The sequence below is a fragment of the Eurypyga helias genome, unplaced genomic scaffold (assembly GCF_000690775.1).
Source record: "Eurypyga helias isolate BGI_N326 unplaced genomic scaffold, ASM69077v1 scaffold20803, whole genome shotgun sequence".
Classification (NCBI taxonomy): Eukaryota; Metazoa; Chordata; class Aves; order Eurypygiformes; family Eurypygidae; genus Eurypyga; species Eurypyga helias.
This window is the reverse complement of record NW_010239602.1, coordinates 13,189-33,635: the sequence shown is the minus strand read 5'-3', so window position 1 is coordinate 33,635 and position 20,447 is coordinate 13,189. Positions and strand designations below refer to the sequence as shown.

General features: G+C 42.3%; 1 protein-coding gene across 1 annotated transcript in view; it reads left to right on the top strand.

Moving 5' to 3' along the window:
* Positions 1-843: 843 nt before the first annotated feature.
* Positions 844-20,447, top strand: part of LOC104507053 (receptor tyrosine-protein kinase erbB-4-like) — a gene marked incomplete at both ends in the record, with an annotated part of 26,629 nt that continues 7,025 nt past the window's right edge. Inside the window, 7 exons of the mRNA XM_010148212.1 lie at positions 844-962; positions 4,561-4,702; positions 5,973-6,086; positions 6,875-7,001; positions 11,514-11,587; positions 13,073-13,163; positions 14,600-14,799. Of these exons, the coding sequence (XP_010146514.1) occupies positions 844-962; positions 4,561-4,702; positions 5,973-6,086; positions 6,875-7,001; positions 11,514-11,587; positions 13,073-13,163; positions 14,600-14,799 (867 nt within the window). The remainder of the gene's footprint in view (positions 963-4,560; positions 4,703-5,972; positions 6,087-6,874; positions 7,002-11,513; positions 11,588-13,072; positions 13,164-14,599; positions 14,800-20,447) is intronic.

Genomic DNA, 20,447 nt, shown 5'->3' with positions numbered 1-20,447 from the left:
CCTCTTTTTTCCCCTTTTTAAACATCTCTGCTTTCATCAAAAGACAGCTGACAGCACAGCTTCCTGGTGTTCTGTAGGTGGTGGTGGGAATAGTCCTGCAGATAACATTAATTTCTTCTTCTGTAACATAAAGGTAGAGACTGTAGCCGGGTGAGGGGAGGAGGATGGTCCACTCGTTGACCATCCTTTGCACAAGACGAAGCCCCACGGTACCGTAGCGTGGTACCACTTGAATCACTGTGCATTTCAGTCGGTAGAATAGAGTTGTTTCCCTGTGAATGAAGGCTGGATTGTGTTATTTAGAAAAAGGTAAGTGCTGTTTCCAAATGTGTTCCAATCTGCAGGTTGTATTCTGTTCTATTATCACATTGCCTGTTTGTCAGATTGGTTGCCATCAAGAGCAGCGTTTAGCTCTGAGATTGCTGGCCTCGCTCTGAATTTTATTCATTTGCTCAGTGTTGCTGTTCTTTGTGGGGAAAAACTCATGCAGAACTGGTGGGGTCTTCTGTTATTTTGTGGGGTTTTGTTCATATCCTTCCATCAGCTGTTTACAAAAACTAATAATTTGAAAATAATATTCCACCTGAATTTCCGTGGGTAAGAGAAACTTCAAAAATTCTTCCTCCGCAGTCCTCAAGCAACACATACATTCCGAAAGAGAGGGAATTGTGAAGGTGTTCTGGAGGATAGGAGTGGCCAGTACTGTTGAAGCAATTATCTTAAGCAATTACCTGCTGTTTTTTTCAGCACGCTGTTCGGTTTGCTCTTTTCCTCGGCTTGCAGTTAAAGATCTCTCTCCTTACTTCTTATCCTGACGTGATAATTTTTCCTGCCTCCTCCTAGTAACGAAGACGGTGTGCGCAGAGCAGTGTGATGGACGGTGCTACGGGCCCTACGTCAGTGACTGCTGCCACCGGGAATGTGCTGGAGGCTGTTCCGGACCTAAAGACACTGATTGCTTTGTATGTGTGAGACTTCTCATTTTTCTTCTTCCTGGCAGTCACACTGCAAATTCTTAATGCTTTCATCCATGAAATTCACAGTTTTGTTCCTTTTAATGTATTGCATGCACACTCCCAGATTTAGACTGCAAATTTTAGCATTTAATATTTTTCACATTATATTAACATCACTTACCTACTTAATATTACCCATTAACAGATTTATGAGATTTGTAAATACAGATTGGGAAGCATTAATATGCTAATCTCTGCGATTTCTATCTTTTGCTTCTCTAAAATTAACTTTTAGATGTGATAGGGAATTTTTAGAACTACTTGTCATTACATTTGAGCATGGCTTTTATTACTGTTGTATGTGCTTTTTATTTGAAAGTCAAGAATACAGTTTAGCTTCTCTGGGAAAGGTGTTCCCTATGACTGCCAGCCTTGATTTAAACTCCGCTTTTTTACTGGGCTTGCTTCTTCGTGGAGGTGGAAGGAAAGTGGTTTCCGACATGTACTGCCTGAAATGCTTCTGCTATGTCTGCTTAAAATGAAAGGAGGAAAAGGCTACCTTTTTCCTGGTCTCCAAAAACGTGTAGCTCATCACACTTGGTTGCAGAGATGTGTTTTGCTGATGTTTTCAGGGAAAGCAAACCTAGGCATAATGAAGCCTAGAACGAGCACACACACAGAGAGGTGGATTTTGAAAGGTACCCAAGTGACTGAAGAGACAAAGAACTATGAAGTTGGGTAGGCTCCTTTTCAAACCTGCCAGATGGAACTGGGAGGAGGGATCTTGTGGTATGGACGATTGCAGATGCTTTCATACTGTAGGCAAGTGGCTTCACAATGAACTGGCAGAAATGAGTCTTTCCCTGGCTGGACCTGAAACTTGGTCCCTGTTCAAATATTGTTTGAGAGTGGCAGGTATTGTGCTTCCAAGCACATTCTAAATGCTGTTCTTCCGCTGCTGCCGCTGAAATTCAGCGATGGCCTGAGTGAACTGCTGACAGGTTTTGCTAGAACTGTTCTTCGTGCTGGGGCTTTGCACAAGTAGATATTCATCACCCCTGGTCCCCCTAGCGCAGAGCTCACTGGGAGTTCTGTGTTGGCTTTGGACTAGAGATGCAAAAATAACATGTTCCCATGTCATGTACCATCCAAGTAGGAATAGGAAAGAGGAAAAGTGCAGTTACTGTTGCCGTATGGCTGTTGAGGAGCATCCTCAAAGCTGGTGTGTTGATGTGTGCCCCTTTTCAAAGGTTCAGGACCAGTTATTTGCAGCTTAAGTTCAGTAATACTGCAGCCTGAACGAAAAGGAGTTACACTGGGTGAGTTGCGGCAGTTATGGAAATACGTATGCTAAAAACCAACGGCTGTGTTTGTTCTGTTCCAGCAGAGAAGCACCCAGGGCTTTATTCTCATTCACTGCTGGCCCCAGAGCCATGTAAAAGAAATTCAGCAGGGGTCTGGCAATTTTCAGAACTAGTCATTACTCGCTTAGTGCACACTGGGTGAAGAGTGTAACCCTTGAGGCTATAGACAACTGTGCTTAGCTTTCAGCTGAGAGACACCACTTCGGTTTTGCCCTCTGTACTTTCCTCTGCTTTCATTCACAGATTAGTGGCATTTAGCACCAAATGCTAGAAGTGTGCATATATTATCGAAGCAATTACGAATGCACACAAAGCATTATAGCCATAAATTAAAAGTTCCCAAATCTTCTAGGTGAGTTTTTCCCAAGAAGTGCCGTCTCTCTGAAGAGTATCGGTTTGCTTTGCTTTATGACTTTCCTAAACCTCTGTCAGAGGATTGTCCTGTACATGATAGAGAGCCTTTAAAGTCTACCGTGGATGTAAAAAGTGTGTTGAGGAAACAAAGTAAGTTAGTTATTTATTGATAAGCAAAAGTACAGTTCCTGAAGCATTGCAAATCCTTCTGTTTATTATGGCAGCTTGCAAAGGCATCCTGTTCTAAATGTGGGTTTAATATTTCTAGATAAAATTCACTGTCCTCCTCCATATGCTGCCATATTCAGTTCTAAAAGCACGACGATAATCATCATCTGACACAACTGCCAGCAAACATGCTAAAACAAAGTTTTAGAGATGTTCCTATCTTGTGTTCAAAACCGAACTGGATCTGAAACTTGAAATGCATAGGAGGGCCTGCTTGAGTGCCCAGTGGAACCAGACAAGTGACACAACCCTATTCATAAGGTGGACTTTCCGTCCAGTTACAGTAAAGAAGTAACTGACTGTCTTTATCTTTGTAAGAAAAAAAAAAAAAAAGTCTGGTTCTGGGAGAACATGGCAGTTTTTGTAATGGGCATTTTCCAGAGCCAGAAAGGATAGGGTGAGCAGTTTGCCTTAGCTCGTGCTCAGTATAGGACAGTGCCTTCATCATGGAACTGCCTCTGTGTCCCCTTCAGCAGCAGATTTGGTCCTTCCTTAGTTACAGGATTGGCCTCTCCCTTCTGAAATCCTCTGATGTGCCAAGTAACCTTCCTCAGTCCTGATCTGAACGGAGATACAGACTCGTAGCAAAAGCAGAACAGCAGAATCATTTTCACTTTTCCCCCAGCCCTGGAGGGGGCGTGACACACATGTTGGTATACTTCCCCACTCTTTAAAGTTTCAAAACAATCGGTGTGTTTTTACAACCTGGAGAAGGACCAGAGGACAGACAAAAACTTGTAAAGCAACTTGGCTTCTGGAAGGCAGGTTAGTGGGGAAGCAGAATCCAGGACCAGTGGTTGCCTCAGGTGCTAGAGGGACCCAAGCCAGGCTGCAGCTTTCATCGTCGTAGGAAATTTGACATCTGCGGTATACTTTGGGAAATTACTCCAACACTTTTTACAAGCGGTGGTTAAAACCATAGACATGATATGTGGTCATAAGCAATGTCAAAATCGGTGAGGTTTTTCTATTACTAATTACCAACCTTGCAAGGTCAATTATTTTCCCTGCATACTGTTGCTCTCTTTATCCACACACTTGCCTCTTTATTTGTCAGGGCCCTGTCCTCTGTCAGCTGTGGGTGGCTGAGCTTGAATGCTCAGTGATACAAGGTCCTGTTTTCTCCGTGTGTGAAGCAGCTGACCTTGTTAAACTTGCCACTTAGGGAAATGACCCCCTCCTGTGCTAGCTCAAAAGAAGTTCTTATCCCTCTTACTTTCTAATTGGGACTTTGAGTTTCCAGCTGGAGGATGGACTCCTGCTCCATGACTCCAAGTCATTAGCATTTGTTCAGACTGACTGTGATAAACAGCAGTTCACTCTTGGCAGTTGGAGAGTGCCCTATCGAGTTGTGACTTAGTTGGTTGCTAACAATAGTTGTGAAACAAATTACAGTGTTTTGTTTTTGTTGGAGGTGCTGTAACAGTCAACTGTGTTTCTAACTGCGGCTCGCCAGCTCACAGAGGCCCTTTTATAAGTCATGTATTTGCCAAGATCCTAGCAAGAAACCCAGGTAGCCAAAATGAAGGTTAGGAAACTCTGCATCGCATTCCTCACTGTGGCAGCAAATCTGAAAAATCAGGACTATCTTTTAAACTAAAGAACTCAGAAGCAGCCATATGATTTCATTTAATGTTTTTTTCTCCCTTGCTTTGCAGGCCTGCATGAACTTCAATGACAGCGGTGCATGTGTCACCCAGTGCCCCCAGACTTTCGTCTACAATCCTACCACCTTCCAACTGGAGCATAATCACAATGCCAAGTACACCTATGGGGCTTTTTGCGTCAAAAAGTGCCCACGTAAGTGCTGCCTTCGCTGCCTTTTCCTGCAGCAATGGAAAGTTTGAGTTACCTTTCAGCAGCCGTGCAAAACGAGGAGAGAATGAGAGCTAAGTGCAGTATCTCCATTCACTCCACGTGTGCTTGCAGCCTGTAATAACTCACCATGTGGTAACTAAAGACAGTGACGTTCTGGGTTGCCGACAATTTCCGAGTATCCTGTACGGTTGTGATTTTCTTAAAGAAAGGGAATTCACCAAGTTTCTGTTTTCAGCACCACCACGTGTTACATTCACGCTTTAGATCAGCGTATGCACGTGTCAGAACGAGCTGCTAAAATAGTTAGTGGGGTTGGTTTTAAAAGGGTAAGAATTCCTGTTTCAGAGAAATAGGTCAACCACCAGTACTACCTGGCACCAAATGTTTTCGTGATAGTGATGCCCTTTACACAGCTTGGAATAACGACGCTTTGACAGAAAGTTACCATAAACATTTTCTGAGCAGTTCTCTCCCAATGAGAAAAACTATGCAGTACTGCCAACAATACAGTCTTAAAGCTCCAGAGTAAAATTAGAGGGGAGGAGGGTGTTTAAAAAAAAAAAAATCCTGTGTATGTAACAAACATGTGCTTCTGAGATGCCGGACAGATGGTGACTAACAGAAAAATGTAGAGGGTCATCACTTCCATCATCTTCAATACTGATGTTTTTTAGAAAGAAAAACAAGGGAGGCAGTATTCTTGCTCCCCCTTTCACTCCCGTTTTGGTTTTTTGAAGCAAGATCTTTTTTTTTTACAAAACCTGTATACCATGCACTACTTAAGGGACACCATTCTTTGTCCAAATACTGCATTGAACTTTTTTTCCCTTTCTTGACATTATTAAGCTTTCAATTAGATAGGACCAGTCCTATCCCCTTTGGCAGTTGTTTTACAAGGTGAAATTGAAATACTTGTCATTGTCTTGTGCAGTGTTTTATCCCAGATGTATGTATTTGTGTATGTATGAAAGAGAGCATCTTATTTCTCTCCTGTTACTGTAGCTTTTGCTACCACAAATAGTGAGATAACCAAACTGGGGGAGGAGAGGGAATCAGGCCTGACAAGTCCCAAAAAACATGCCTAATTTGCTTGCTTACACACTTCTGAAAACCCCAACATTAGATGTTAATGTCAGTGTTGAAGTGCTGAGGGAAATAATCATATGGATTAACATAAAGTCCATAAAGAAGTGTCCCATTATTATTTAGTCCAGTGGTTCACATTTTGCCAATATCCTCTTTTTCTCTTCAGACAACTTTGTGGTAGATTCCAGCTCTTGTGTCCGCGCATGTCCAAGCTCCAAGATGGAGGTTGAAGAAAACGGTATCAAGATGTGCAAGCCCTGCACTGACATTTGTCCTAAAGGTAGGCAGTAGTTTAGTGTAGTTATTCTTAATTCCTTGCATGTGGTCCACACTGGAATAGAGCAGGGTGTTACTTCGGCGTGAAATACCCTCTGTGAGTATGTCCTAGAATATTAATAGCCTTTGGATAGCCACAGAACTTTGAGCTATGTAGGCTGTGTGTGAAATACTAAGTTGTAGTAGTAATATAACCACACCAATTACTTTTGATCAGATAAAAAATGCAGGGGATTTCTCGGTGGGTTTTAGAGAAATCTGAAGGAATTCTTTACTATGTTATTTTAATGGCAAGTATTTCCTGGAGGTGTTTTAGAGCTGTCCTTTTATCATTCCAAAGAGGGCCATACTAAAGCCCTGGCTTCCATGTATGATAGGTCCCATACTTGTCAATACAACATTAGATTTCCATTTATTTCCTCTGGTTTTTAAAAATGGCTGTTTTCCCAGAATCTTCTACCTCATTTCTAAGTGTCTACAAGATAGACTAGAAGCTTTCCAGGGCTGGTGTTGTTGAGAAGACCGACATCTATAGGTTACTTTGCTGTCCCAAGCTCCACTAGGGACTTTCAGCTCCCTGCTTGAAGGTCTTGAGCAAGGCCCCATCCGTTTTCCCATGTGGGCCTGTGCCACTTTTCAGTCCTAGTCTCAGTTTTAAATTGCACATGCTTCTTTGGGAGTATGGGTAAAGGGTGCCGTTTCATCACCTCTCTGCTGCTTTATCTCTGAAAGAAATTAAGACTCATGCCTCTGTTGTTCCTGGTTCCTTACACAAACTCCTTGTTTTGGCAGCATGTGATGGCATTGGAACGGGGAGCTTAGTGTCAGCTCAGACGGTGGATTCCAGCAACATTGACAAGTTCATAAACTGTACCAAGATCAATGGGAACCTTATCTTCCTTGTTACTGGGATTCATGGGTAAGTGACAAAACGTTAAGAAGCTATGTCATGGTGCCAGCTGAAACGAATTGTGTCCACTTCCTAACGATGGTGGCAGGCTTCTTTTATGGAATAGCAGATCCGGGATAAATTAGCCTTCTGCCTTCCATTATGAGGGAAACTGTTACCTTGATTCTTATGATTCAACCTATAGGAAAAGCAAGGGTGAAGTAGACTGTTTGCACTACAAAGAGAGAAGACGACTGTGATCTTTGGTTACTTTGAGATCTGCGGTACAGGCTTACAATAACAACGGATTAGAGAATAGAAGGGAGAAAGGGAAGTTACCTTCCACTTGTTTGCTTTAAATTTCGTCTGACCAGCAGCCTACTGTGCAGAATATGCCATGAGAGTGCATCACCCGGCATCAAGTCACAGCCTGGGTGGCTGTCACCACACGTGCACACGGAAAAGCTGCCCTCTTGTCAGTCGGTTTTGAAGTATATATTCAAGTTTCAGAGATACCCAAAACTCACTGGTATTTAAATCCAGTGTTTTGGTTTAGATATGGCTGTATATTGAGTAAGTCTTGGTAGCGGTTGAACATGGGGAGATACAGAACTGGTATTTAACAGTTTTGTGAACGGCTCCTTCTAAAGGGAGATCCACCAGCCAGATAACCAGTGCCTTGCTGTTCGGAGCGCTGTGTGTTTGCCCGTGTAGCAAAGGGGAACGCATGGTGCAGATGCTGCAAGGGTGGGACATGTCCAGGGAAGACAGACGTTCTCTCTTTCGGCGGTCAGGTGAGCTCCAATGCAACTGGCCCCTTTCTTGCTTTGTCTTCCTTCTGTCACTGAGAGGCCATAAGTATGATCACATCTTCTTGGTAATCAAAGCCTTCATGTTGTAATCAGCCATGGTGAATTACATGTGACACTTTGAGTTATTTCAGGGCCTATTAAAATGAGCAAAATCCTCAAAATGCACAAATAAGATTAAACCCTTTTTCCCCTTTGTTGCAATAAGTATATAGGTATTCCGTGGTGCATTGACAGTGTAAAGTACTCAGTTGCTTCTACCACTGCATAAGCTTCACATTTTAACTAACTTCTAAGGTTTCTCAGAGCTTTCAACATTGCTTGCATGTGGTCGTCAAGGTGTGGTATCTTAAATGCAGTTCCCAAACCAACTCCATGTTTGCAGCCTTCTGGCATAGCAAAAATGCAGTGAACCACATGTCTGCAGATTGATCTGAAACGGAATTCTGGCATGAGTACTGCCAGCAGGCTTTTCTTTAGTTTTCTATGGATTGAGATGATGATAACGTGGTTGACACTAGGCTGCTAGACTCAGATTTCCCTACTAGGTGAGGTGGAAGGAAGCAGCTTGTTTCCATGATTTGATGCAGTGATTGGTTGTAATGCTTCACCTGCGAGTTGACTCCAGCCATGAGCAAGACCGTTGAAAATCCACTTCAGTGGGGCCCCGCAGCTCAGTGATTCTCAAAGGCCGACGAATGTGAGCCTTGACTGCGTAGCTGGGCTTCTCAATCTCTGCAGCAGGGAGTGCGGTGGCAAAGGTTAATGTAGCGTAAGGAGGAAGAAGGACTTTGGTTCAAGTGGTTTAAGGAAATGCTGCTTCCAACTTGTTGAAACCCTGGAGAAGGTCACACAGGAGTCAGCGCTCGGGCCATCACACTTTCTGCTCTGGCCAAATGACCGGCCGGGAGGATGGACATAGATCTGTTAAATCTCGCAGGACAGGAAGTTCTGTAGTAAAGGCAGGGCAGGCAGCTGGAGGACATGAGCAATGTTGTGTGGGTTACTCCAGTGCGTTACATGAGGTGTAATTTTGAGTATTAGAACTGCTTTCATTGCAAGAGTTCTATTAGCTGCAAACTTAGAAGTCTCATTTAAAAAAATCTATCTAAATTAAAGGGACCAAAGCCAACCTTGAACAAAACTGTATTTTTCTAAAAAATGCCTAAAGTTTGCACAATAAAGTAAAGGGTTAAAATATTTTGTTCTATTGTAAAAGAAGAATGTAAGTCTAGGACACGTCATTTTGAAACTGTGTAGCACTTTGTCTCTTCTTCTTTATGAAGAAAACTAACTCCAACAAGTCTCAAGTATGAGGACACTGAGTTCTGCAACCCTAGATGTTTCCACCGCATAAATTACAGTGGTATATATTAGAAGATTTGAGAAGTAATTAAGTTAGCTTTGTATTTCTGGAACAGCTTTTTGTTTACAATTTCTGTTATTTTTTGCAAATCAACAATACAGAAAGGAAATTAAAAAACTGACACTAGCTGCACATGTAGTTTATTATACAAATGGACAGCATAGAGCAACAACAACAATACGTGTTTCCACTCCCACTTTTAATTGACTTCTCATATAAATTCCTTTACTCAGAACTGCAGGGTTTAAAAGCATGAATTTTCAGTGTTTCAGATTTTAGGGACTTAAAGTCTACCTCTTTGTGGGGAATTGAGAAACTTTTCGTAGTGGCAGAGGGTAACTTCAGTGAAAGATGCCAAGTGGATTGTTGTTTGTTTTCATTGGGAACTGTGCTATTACTATTGATCCTGTTGTATTTTTGATCCTGTGGTTCTGTAGTGTGCCTCTCCCTTTCCTGACTACTTGAACTTCAAGTCTTTGTGAACTTGTAATAATTTACATAAAACTCTATTAATTATGCAGTTTCATGCACAACTGTTTAAAATAGTTTATATATCAATTAGATAACTATGAATTGCCTTTAATTAGAGTCCAGAAGTTAAGTGGGATGAAGGTAGACCTAAATTTTGGTGAGTCAGTAGTACTCATTCTTCTAAGGTAATGCTTTGCTGTAGTATATGGGTCATCATTAGGATACATATCTGCTGCCTGCGATAGAGACAGAAAGGACAGTGGCTGGAAAATGGGTAGGACATGTACCGGTCGGATGCAGCCTTCTCTCTGCTGTTTCCCTCAGGTTGGGGTGCTAAAAAGCCAAGCTGCCTTCTGCTTCTGTTGCTGCCAGTGAAAGGGAGGTAGATACCGAGGAGAGCCGTAGTTTAAGGATGGACAGCCCCAGCTAGCAGCAAATGCTGCCTTCTCCCCACTACCCTCCTCAACTTGCAGCAGGAGCAAGAAGCCTATGGTGCTCACCAGCTTTTTATCTTCCCTTTAGTTGTCCACCTCCAGTTTCGCAGTGAGCTGAAGCTCTCATTCTTGGAGCTGTAAAATTCAGCTGTGCCTGCTCTTCTGAAAAATCCTGGCTTTGCTATTGAGAATGGTAGAAGATGACTGCATTATTCTACAGTTTTATATGCTGATAAAACATATCAGACATTTGGCTGTTTAAAGGATTTAAGTCTATATTTGTACCTTTAAACACTATCTTAGGGTTGGGAGATGCAGTTCATCAACCTCATGTTTATTATAGGCAAGGGTTTTCCTTTTTTGATAGTAATGCATCTTAAAAGCAAAGTGCTCTGTTTCTGTTAGGTAGCCAAAACTTGTAATCTGGTTTTCAGAGAGCCCCAGGTTGTTGAAATTGTGTATGATGTTTCTGTGGTCCACTGGGCTTTATCTTAAGGTTCAAGAGCTCATTTTGTTGCTGCTAACCTGGAGTCACCTCCAGGATGGTTAAAACTGACCCCATCAGTCTGTCACCTCATGGACTTGCAAGGCCTGTCCCCAGAGACAGTCTAGTTGATTATCTCCGCGCTCCAGTTCCAAGAATGATGTCCTGGAAAGCAGGAGGAGAAGTGGAAATATATTCTCCACGTTTCCTACCCTCGGAAAACCCACAAAAATACCGTAACATGGCATTACAGAAGGATTTTTAAAGGATTTCTGTTTGGGTTAGGCTTCTACTTGACTTCATAATACTCCTTTAAAATTAGGGGGCTAAAAAACATATTTAGTAAATGATGGCACTCTGAAAATCAAGGTCAGCTTCGTCTTTTTACACTGTAGCATATCTAACTTTGAGATTGTAATGTTTGGTGGGGCTATTTCATTCCTTAGGTGGCAAACTTGCTTGGCAAGGATCTGTGCTTTTTTATGTTCTCTGTTCAACACCTTCTAAAAAACGTACCCTGTTAATGCCACGTGTCAGGAACTGCTGGCATGCTCTTGGTTTTGGTTTGCTTATAGCCCCTCACCGGTTTCAGTAAGGGTTTTGCTAGTCCTGGTGGTGCAGTACCACCACTCTACCATTCAAGCCGGTACGCCTGGAAAAAATATTGAGAACTCGTCTTTCCTTTAGGGAGGTCTCCCATGGTTGTTTAGAATCCCTTAATTTTCCATAAGCATAAGTATTTGCTAAAGCAGTAATGATTTGAACCTTAAAGATGCTAAGCACCACTATTTTCCTTCAAGATAACTTGGGAGAAGTTAGACATGGGTTCTGCAGGAACAACAGGCTGAAGAAACCTGAAGCATATGCAGCCTAAAAGCAAAGTGTTGACCTCTTGCCTACCACTTTCTACATGCTATACCTTGGAGAACCTGATCTTTCTTTATTCCAAGTGTCACGTTTTTCCTTTTGATCTTTCAGGGACCCGTATCACACAATTGCCGCAATCAATCCAGAGAAGTTAAATATCTTCCAGACAGTGAGAGAGATAACAGGTAACATGATGATTTCCTATAATCTGAGCTTCTCACTTTGCTTTTACGGTTGTCATTTGTTGGGTTTTCTGAAGAACACAAGGTGCTTTTTTTCTTTAAACTCACTGTAAATTTCATAAAAGTTCAATACACGATCGCTTTGAGATCAGTTGATATTCACAAGTGTGTTGCTCTTTGCTCATGAACACAGAACACCCATTACGTTTGGGAGACATGAGCATCAGAAGACCACGACCTTACTGTTGAGTGGGCGAGAGGTCTTGGCCTTCACTTGGAAGCATTTGAAATATGCCTTGGAAAAAAAAAAACAAACAGACAAACCAATCTGGTTTTGCTCCTACTTCACTTGGTCTGACAGCGGATGCTGCTGTAAATTAGCTTCTGTAATTTAAAGAGAGATGTACAATGTGTGAGGAGGGGGTCCCACCCATCTCTTGTGACTTTGCAGGGGATTCATATAGCTAGACCTCAATACTTCGTTTTCTTGCATCTTACTTCTCGTTATTTCACCCTTTGGGGGCAGGGAGGAAGATACTGCAGTTTGGAGTTCTCGGTTGCTGATGATGTATAGATAGGGAAATGCAAAATACTCTTATTTCATGCACAAAAAAAAGGTTTTTTGGATGCTACAGCATGATTGTAGCTGGGTGGAGCTCAACGTGTGTTTGGCATTTGAAATGAGTTCTCTCTCACGTGCTTCACCTCACTCAAGTTGTGTATTTCAGCAAGCCAGTGGTATTAAAAAATGAAAGTAAGCTCTAAATCTCTCCCTAATTAATATCAAAGATAATCTGGCATCTGGGTGTCTGTAATTTGCCATTCTTAAGCACACTGTCTAATTGACAGTCTCAGCTCTGCTACTTAAGTGGAATTACCCCTACGCTTAAAGATGGGCTGCGTTTCAGTCCAGCACGGACTCAAAATCCCAGGGAGATGCACTCCGTAGAGCTCTGTAGCACAAGGTAGGTAGTCCCACGTACTTGAGCAGAGAATACTCTCTGGTGAAGAACAGTCCTTGCACACGCCCTCAGCAAGAAAAGCAAGTTCTTCGTTTTAGGAAAGTCTTGTCATCTTTTAGTGCTTCACAAGGGATCTCTCAATGTCTGTCCTAAGTCTCTAGCACGCTTTAAAGCTAAATGTTCTTAACTCAGGAAAATGTCCATTATTTTTCCTGCTGCTGCTGTTTAGAGGGGGCTGAGAGGCCTTGCAAGGTTCAGCCTGTGGTTAGGTTCACCTTCCTTGGGGAAAGTGGACGTAATGCTCCTGGGACTTAGTCCTCCTTTACCTTCTGGGAGGAGACAGCGGTGAGCAGCCTGGTGAATTCAAAGACAGCAGTCCACAGCATTCCTTACCTATTGATTTCTTTCCTCAAACCAGTACTGCCTTCCATTTATAGGCTAAGCCTATCCTAATCCATGGATGTGATAACGCAGTCTGCGTGGCTGAAGTCATCAATACACGTATGCTTGCCTTTTTCTCCTTCAGGGTATTTGAACATACAGTCATGGCCTGAGAATATGACAGATTTCAGGGTGTTTTCTAACTTGGTTACCATCGGTGGAAGAGCTCTCTATAGGTAAGGTACCTCTGTTGATGTTTTTTATTATTATTCAATGATTCTTTGCTCAGTGGCACAGAACGCAACATCTTTTGGGAAGGGCATCATCAATGGGTATGGTTTTCACTGTTACCAAAGTGTTCATTAACAGTATCTTTGCTAATTAATTATTTACGCCTTTTGAAATAACGATTTTTAAAAAAGCAACATCTTGGCTCATTGCTGTAGCTGTTAACTCATTGCCCAGAAAGCACATTTTATGGTGTGTGAATGTGGAACATCAGTCAAAAGACAGTAATAGTAGAACTTAGCCCCATTATCAGGAAGTTTGTATGGTTGCGATTGGAAGTGCGGGCTCACGTGCCCAAAGAATTGTGTAGCCTTAAGAAGTGGTAAGTCCAGGAACGAGCACTGCAGTCACTCAGGTACCTCGCAGGCAGGGCCTACGTTTGCCCTGTAGTGCTGCTGTAGTGAAAACTCACATGGAGGAATTGCTTTGAAGAGAAGAAAAGGCGGTGAGGAATAATGAGGGAAGCACGAGAAGGTACCTGAGTGATACATACAGCAACCCCTGCTTCCCCATTGTGTAAAGGTAGTAGAGCAGTCTTGGGGTTCTGCTGACATCTTAAACAGCAACCCCAGCAGACTATGAACAGCAGTGAAACCTTGAGACTGAATTACAGCCCAGCCTTCTGTTTGGGAGCAGCAGTCTTACTTTATAACAGCTGGAAAACAATTATAATCATTAAAATACACTGACTTAAAGGATGCCCAGCAACTGGATATTGTCTTTTATGACTAGTCTTCAGTCATAAAATACGTGCAGTCATTTCCATGTTACACAGACAGTCATTTACCATTCCTTTGATGAAGAAAGGCGATAACCACATACTGCAACAAAAGACAAATGAAATGTGGAAAGTGGGCTGGAAAATTTTCCTTGGAAATAACCATTTCTTCCTGTATTACTATAAATGACATTAATTTGATGCCTGACAGAAGATGTTAATAGGTGTTGCACGACTCTGTCAGGTTCTCCTTAGCATATAAACTATCGTTGTATAAGTACTGTCATCTTAAAAAAAAAAAAAAAACCCACACAAAAACAAAAAACCCACTGAATTTTGTTCAGTTTTCTCAACAGCACTTCATCTCAAAAAAACTGCCAATGGGTGAAATACAACTGGCCCAGTTGGCCCAGTGGTGTGAACCTCACAGCTTGCGGTATCACCAGTCTCACATTGCTCACAGTTTTCTAGGCAATAGAACTGGATCTTGACACATAAAATATTTGTGTCACCCCAAAATAAGAGTTTTCTGACCAAATTTTAGTTTTGCCAGAAAGATCATGATGACATTAGGAACTAATTCTAGTGGGACATTCCCAACCTGCTCTAAATTTCACCTTGTGGAGCTAATTCCTGTTCTCTCTTACTTTTCTTTTTTCATCACAGCGGCCTTTCCTTACTCATCCTAAAGCAGCAAGGCATTACCTCTCTGCAGTTTCAGTCCTTGAAGCAAATCAGTGCTGGCAACATCTACATCACAGACAACAGCAATTTGTGCTACTACCACACTGTCAACTGGACCAGCCTCTTCAGCACACCCAGTCAGAAGACAGTGATTCATCGAAATAAGAAGGCAGAGAACTGCAGTAAGTACTGCTGCTGAGTGCAGCTCTTCTTGCCTGTGATTGTCTCACTGTGGGGAAAATGATGCAGTTACTGACAGGATACAGAGCAGGGAACACGCCTGGAACTTGGCTGGTGTCTCTGGGAGCTGCACAGGCATCAGTGGTCATTCTGCCTCCTTACCATGACGTGAACTTTCCAGATTAGAGACCCAGTTTCACAAATATGAATTCTGAATGCTGTAAATATGGAGTGAACGTAGCGTCCATGAAAGGCACTGACTTCACAGATTGGAAAACTACAGCCCTTCCCTTACGGAGTGAGATGGGCATCTTTTGCTTCCCCTACCCTGCTTCACCAAAGTGGCCCTGTCTTAATCGGAAAAGGTGACTTCTAGGACTGTTTTTGATCACTGGGTTCCTCCTTTCTGCACTTGACCTATCTGATAAGGAAGATAACTGTTAATTGGGCCTAATTGTCTTTCAGGAAAGCTTACATGCCAGTACCTGGGCTGAGGTTACAGTACTGAAAAGCAAATGAATGCTATGCAGCAGATGAAACAATTTCGTTATGCAGAAATCAGGCAGCAAATTGCATTAATACAGTCATATCGTAGCAGCAATACAGTTCATTTTAAGCATCTGTTAGACTGCTAGCAAGAGAGGATATTCATTAAATTGCTGTATGTTTAAGTGGTATTTCTGGGTTTTGTGCTTTTGCCAGCCAGAAATGTTTGCTTTGGGTTTTTTCAGGCTGTGGTCCTACTTTTAATTTATTCTTTTAGTTCTTTTTTCCTTTTTTTTTTTTTCCTTTCCCTCCCTTTGAAGTACTGTTCTGCTGTGCTTTGAGAGAATTTGTGTCTCTGCTCATCACTGTAATAGGAGTGTACCTTCCGGTGTTAGGTGAAACACAGCAGTACATTTATTGCTGCTGCTCAGTTATTTTTCTGATCTCTTCTGCCATGTAAGAGCTTCATGAAGTGGAGAGTCTTGTTTGGTAGGTCTCTGCATGGTTGTGGTGGTGGTTGTCAGTATTTTGCTATTTCTCTGCACACAAGCTAAACAAACGAAGGTTAAAGAAATACCCCTTGCAGGGGATGTAGGTAGTTTAATTGTGATCATGCCTGAGGTGTAGAGGGAAAGGGTTGTTAGCAACCTCCAGCAGACCCCCGTCCGCTTTTGAGCTGCAGCATACTTTATCCTTTGACGTAAACATTCTGTTAGGAGAGACAGAAGGACGTGTTGAACAGACCTCTTCTTGGTAGATGTGTGTATGTTGGTAAAAATGTCCTTGGCGTCACTTGAGAAGGTATGGATTAGACCCCTAAATATGGTAGGATGTTTTGTGGGAAGGCAGTACAGAAGGTGGAGGTCTGCTGCTACTTCTGTGGTGAGGAAGAGCACACGGGTGTCCTGTGTGTCGCACAGCTTCGTGCCCTGGCGTCCTTACTGCTGTAACCCAGCCCAGGGCAGGAGTAAATGAATCCAGAAGGCTGTCTGGGAGAGTAACGTAGCGCTCCTTGTCACCCGGAGGTGATCGAACACGTGATGATAATCTTGTGTGGGAATGGAGCGTTGCTGAAGAGTCCAAGAATAGTCCTGAATAATGGAATGGGTAAACCGGTTACAGGGCAAAGAAGGCTGCACAGTCTCTGATTTTCAACACACCCAACTTTAGCTTGTTCTGAATTAGCTCCAGTTGCTCAACATCCATGAGCTTGGTATCATCGTCTTAATGGCTCCTGTACTCGTTTTTCATCTTTTCCATCTCAAGGCTTTTTCTTCGCTTTGAGTTCTTCTGAGAGTTAATACTTGGAGTAAGGCAGAACTGTTCCGTAGAGCCAGGTGCATTTCTCCAGCATCCTCTGAAACGTCCGGGATTTTCAGGATAGGTCAACAGAGTGGGGTTTGGGAGAGTTTTCTCTGAATCTTCCACTGCCTGAATGTTTGGGATCTGAGGACAAGCCTCTGGGGTTTCAGTTTCTGCCTTTCCGGTATTTTGGCGGTTATAGACCCCAATCCTGCAGATGTTGGGGCATATAATAAGACTAACCAGATGGGGAAGGGAAATGCATAAGTATGCGTTTGCAGGATCCAAATCCATCCTCTGCGAGAGAAATACTATCTGCTTGCATGGTAACTAGCAGGGTGTGTGTTGGTAATAAAAATATCCATTAGAGGTTATTTTTGCACATGGTTTCCAGTGAAGAAACCAGTCCAGACCATGTTAATTATTACAGCCACTCTGAGGTATGTTTACTATTATTCCTTTGTATATTTTGAGTCACTATCAGCTTGTCTTTGCTTTCATAGAATCATGGAATGGTTTGAGTTGGAAGGGACCTTAAAGACCATCCAGTTCCAACCCCCCTGCCATGGGCAGGGACACCTTCCACTAGACCAGGTTGCTCCAAGCCTCATCCAGCCTGGCCTTGAACACTTCCAGGGATGGGACATCCACAGCTTCTCTGGGCAACCTGTCCCAGTGCCTCACCACCCTCTCTGGGAAGAATTTCTTCCTGCTATCTAATCTAAACCTCCCCACTTTCAATTTAAACTCGTTACCCCTTTTCCTGTCACTACAGGCCTTTGGAAAAAGTCCCCCCCAGCTTCCTTGTAGCCCCTTCAGGTACTGGAAGGTGCTATAAGATCTCCCCGGGGCCTTCTCTTCTCCAGGCTCAACAAGCCCAATTCTCTCAGCCTTCCTTCCCACGTCTTTCCTCCCTACCTAGTGATTGTTAATGTCTTAAAGCAAGTTAAAGCAAACATTTAATATCCATGTGTAGCTTTTCTTAAAACTCATGTAAGAGCTTCCAAGATGTAGGCAGCATCATATTTAAGTGACTTTCAGCATGTATCCTAAGACGGCAATATCTTTTCCATACCGCTTAATGTGGTGTTCAGCTGACCGTACACGTCAGTAAGGAAACATTAAAGTGATTGGTGGAGTAAAATGGTTGTCAGAAAGTTTAATCTACAGTGATGCTTCATCTGTAGATAACACTGACATTATAGGTCTTGGCAGAACTCTTTTTTTGGTTTGTTTTTTTTCAATAAGGAAGATAAGCAACCTGGTCTAGTGGAAGGTGTCCCTGCCCATGGCAGGGGAGTTGGAACTGGATGGTCTTTAAGGTCCCTTCCAATCCTAACCATTCTATGATTCTATGATTCTGTAATGACACCAAACTTCAGTCAGTGGAAGATGCTACAGAATTATCCAACACACAAAATATACCTTATACTCCTGTTACCATCAATTGTTTCACCTTGCTATTTCTGCTACTTCTTAATACTAGAATAGTCACTAATATTTCACCACCTTTGAGCTGGCTTTTCCACAGGCTGGTTAAAAGCCCAAGGCAGACTACACTTATTTGTAAAATGTTGAAAATAGAGCAAAACATATGTGTGTTCTTAGAATCAAAAAAATCTATAAGCCCCACGATCTCTATTGCTTTGTGCTGTCTTTCTAATATTGTCGGATGAGGGGCCAGAGAGCGGTGGGTACCCAGAAGGAATGTGACGTCTCTCATCTCCACTTCCCCTACACACCTTCAGTGATAGAAATGTCAGCGTCTAAGCTTGTGTGCACAGGGAACAATGGAGAAGGTGTCACCCTTGAGGCTGAACACCGTGCTAAGGGCGACAGTAGGTGATCATCAGGAAGAGGTTTCTGAGCTGCGTAGACCCTAAAAGCCGCCCAGGCATGGGGGCAGGTTACAGGAGAAGGCTTGAGGGCAAGGGGCACGTTGAGGTTTCAGCAGCCAGCGCGCCTTGAGCACAATCTGATAGCATGTCCCAAGGTTGCTTAAGAGTTCAGATGGCAAATGGGCATCTTCCAGCTGACAAGCCAACTGGAAATTAATGGGAGAGCATTTATATTAAATGCAGCCCATGAAGCTCTCATCTAATGCAGACTTTTAATTGTCCACTAATATAAACTGTAATGTTAAACATAGGTTGTGCATGAAACTTACTTCGTTATGAACATCATGAACGCAGAATGAATGACTATGAAGTTTCTGTGCTCTCATAGTTAGATTTTATCGTTGTTCTGTGAAGAATCTGCCTTTTCCCAGCGTGGGGTTTTTTATGGAACAGTCAGAGGTGACTCATGTTAAATAGGAGTGCACACAAAATAAATGTAGGAAAAATGTTTTTATACAAAGTTATTTAAATAATTCCTTTCAGCTTTAGTGACACCTGCGGTGTACAGTGAAACCTTTGTAGGCAAAGGTTGCTATAAATGTGGTTGTTATGAATTATGTCAATTTAGCCACCAATTAACAACTTGAATGAATGATTACATTCATTATCAAGCATGATGCAAAGCTAATTGATGTCTGTGGGAGCTTTTTTATTGAGTTCACAGAGCTTTGGATCAGGCCCATAAGTGTATAGCCAAATAACAATAACTTTTAGCTAATTTTCTTGTATTCTATCCAGGTTGAGGAAAAACACTGAACCTTTCTGCTCCTAACCTGTGTGACCCCATTAATAAAGACTGAACATTTTTTTCTAAAACTTCCGATGAAAAGGAGTTCCTGTCAAAAGCATTCTTGTTCTTGCCTTCCACATATGGCCACGTGATGTGCTGGAGCTTCAGAACATTCTCAGCCCGTGGAAATGCCAAATAATGGGTCTAAAATTGAAACACTTCTTTAGCCATCCCTATAATTAAAGAAGAGGAAGACAGACAAGCATAATGGGGATTTATAAGTTGTCAAAAACACCACTCCCTTCTTGCCAGTTTTCATTTATGAAAACATTTCCATAACTTAGAAATAAGCAGAAGGAAATTGTGTTGTGTTGGGTTTTTTTTTTCTTTCTACTGCTTTTTTCGCAGAGTACAGGCACTGTGTTGGCTAGATTTCAGTAGGGTAATCATGATTTTCTTTAGTGAAAAGCTCTCATTTTATTTGCATACTGTTACTGAGTGTATTTCCTGAGCTATCTTGTAATAGTGTCACTTGCTGTTTGAAGGGATATTGTAGTGCAACACTGTGTGTGTGTAAATAAATTCTGATCCCAGAGTAGTCTGACAGCTGAGAACAGCAAAAAGAAGGGAGATCACTGGTAATAAAAGTACAATTTCAAGTTACAGAAAAAAAGGTGAGAAAGCAAATAGGAAACTGCCTTTCAGGGGTGAGAATCTGCAAAGCAAAATCAGAGGAATTACTAATATTCCTAAGACTGAAAGGAGAACAAAGGGATCTCCAAATAAAGATGTTTTTTGTTATTGTGTGACAAGTACTTAAAGTGAGTCATTGACTAGAAAATTAACCTACTCTTAAAAAATGTTTGCTTAATTAGAACTGTGATAGTTTCTGGGTTTGGGTTTTTTTCCTTTATTCGCTGACACAGTTTGAGCCTAAAGCAGTCTGTTAATCCCAGGTGTCCCTGTGGCAGGCAGTGTGAAGCAGGACTCGTATATTTGCCCGGTCCATATCAGTCCCACGTCACCACGGGACTGGATGAGATCAAGGGAGATGGGCAGCCCAGGCATGAAGTGCTGGAGTCTGCTCTGAGGGATCCCTCAAGTGTGTTCTAAACCTTAAGTCGTAGTTGGGGTTCCTCTGAAATGACCAGCTGATGCACCCAGAACTTTTTCCTGGATGAAAACCTTAGTTTTTATCTCCGCTCATATTGGCTTTGTGTGATTCCTTTAGAAC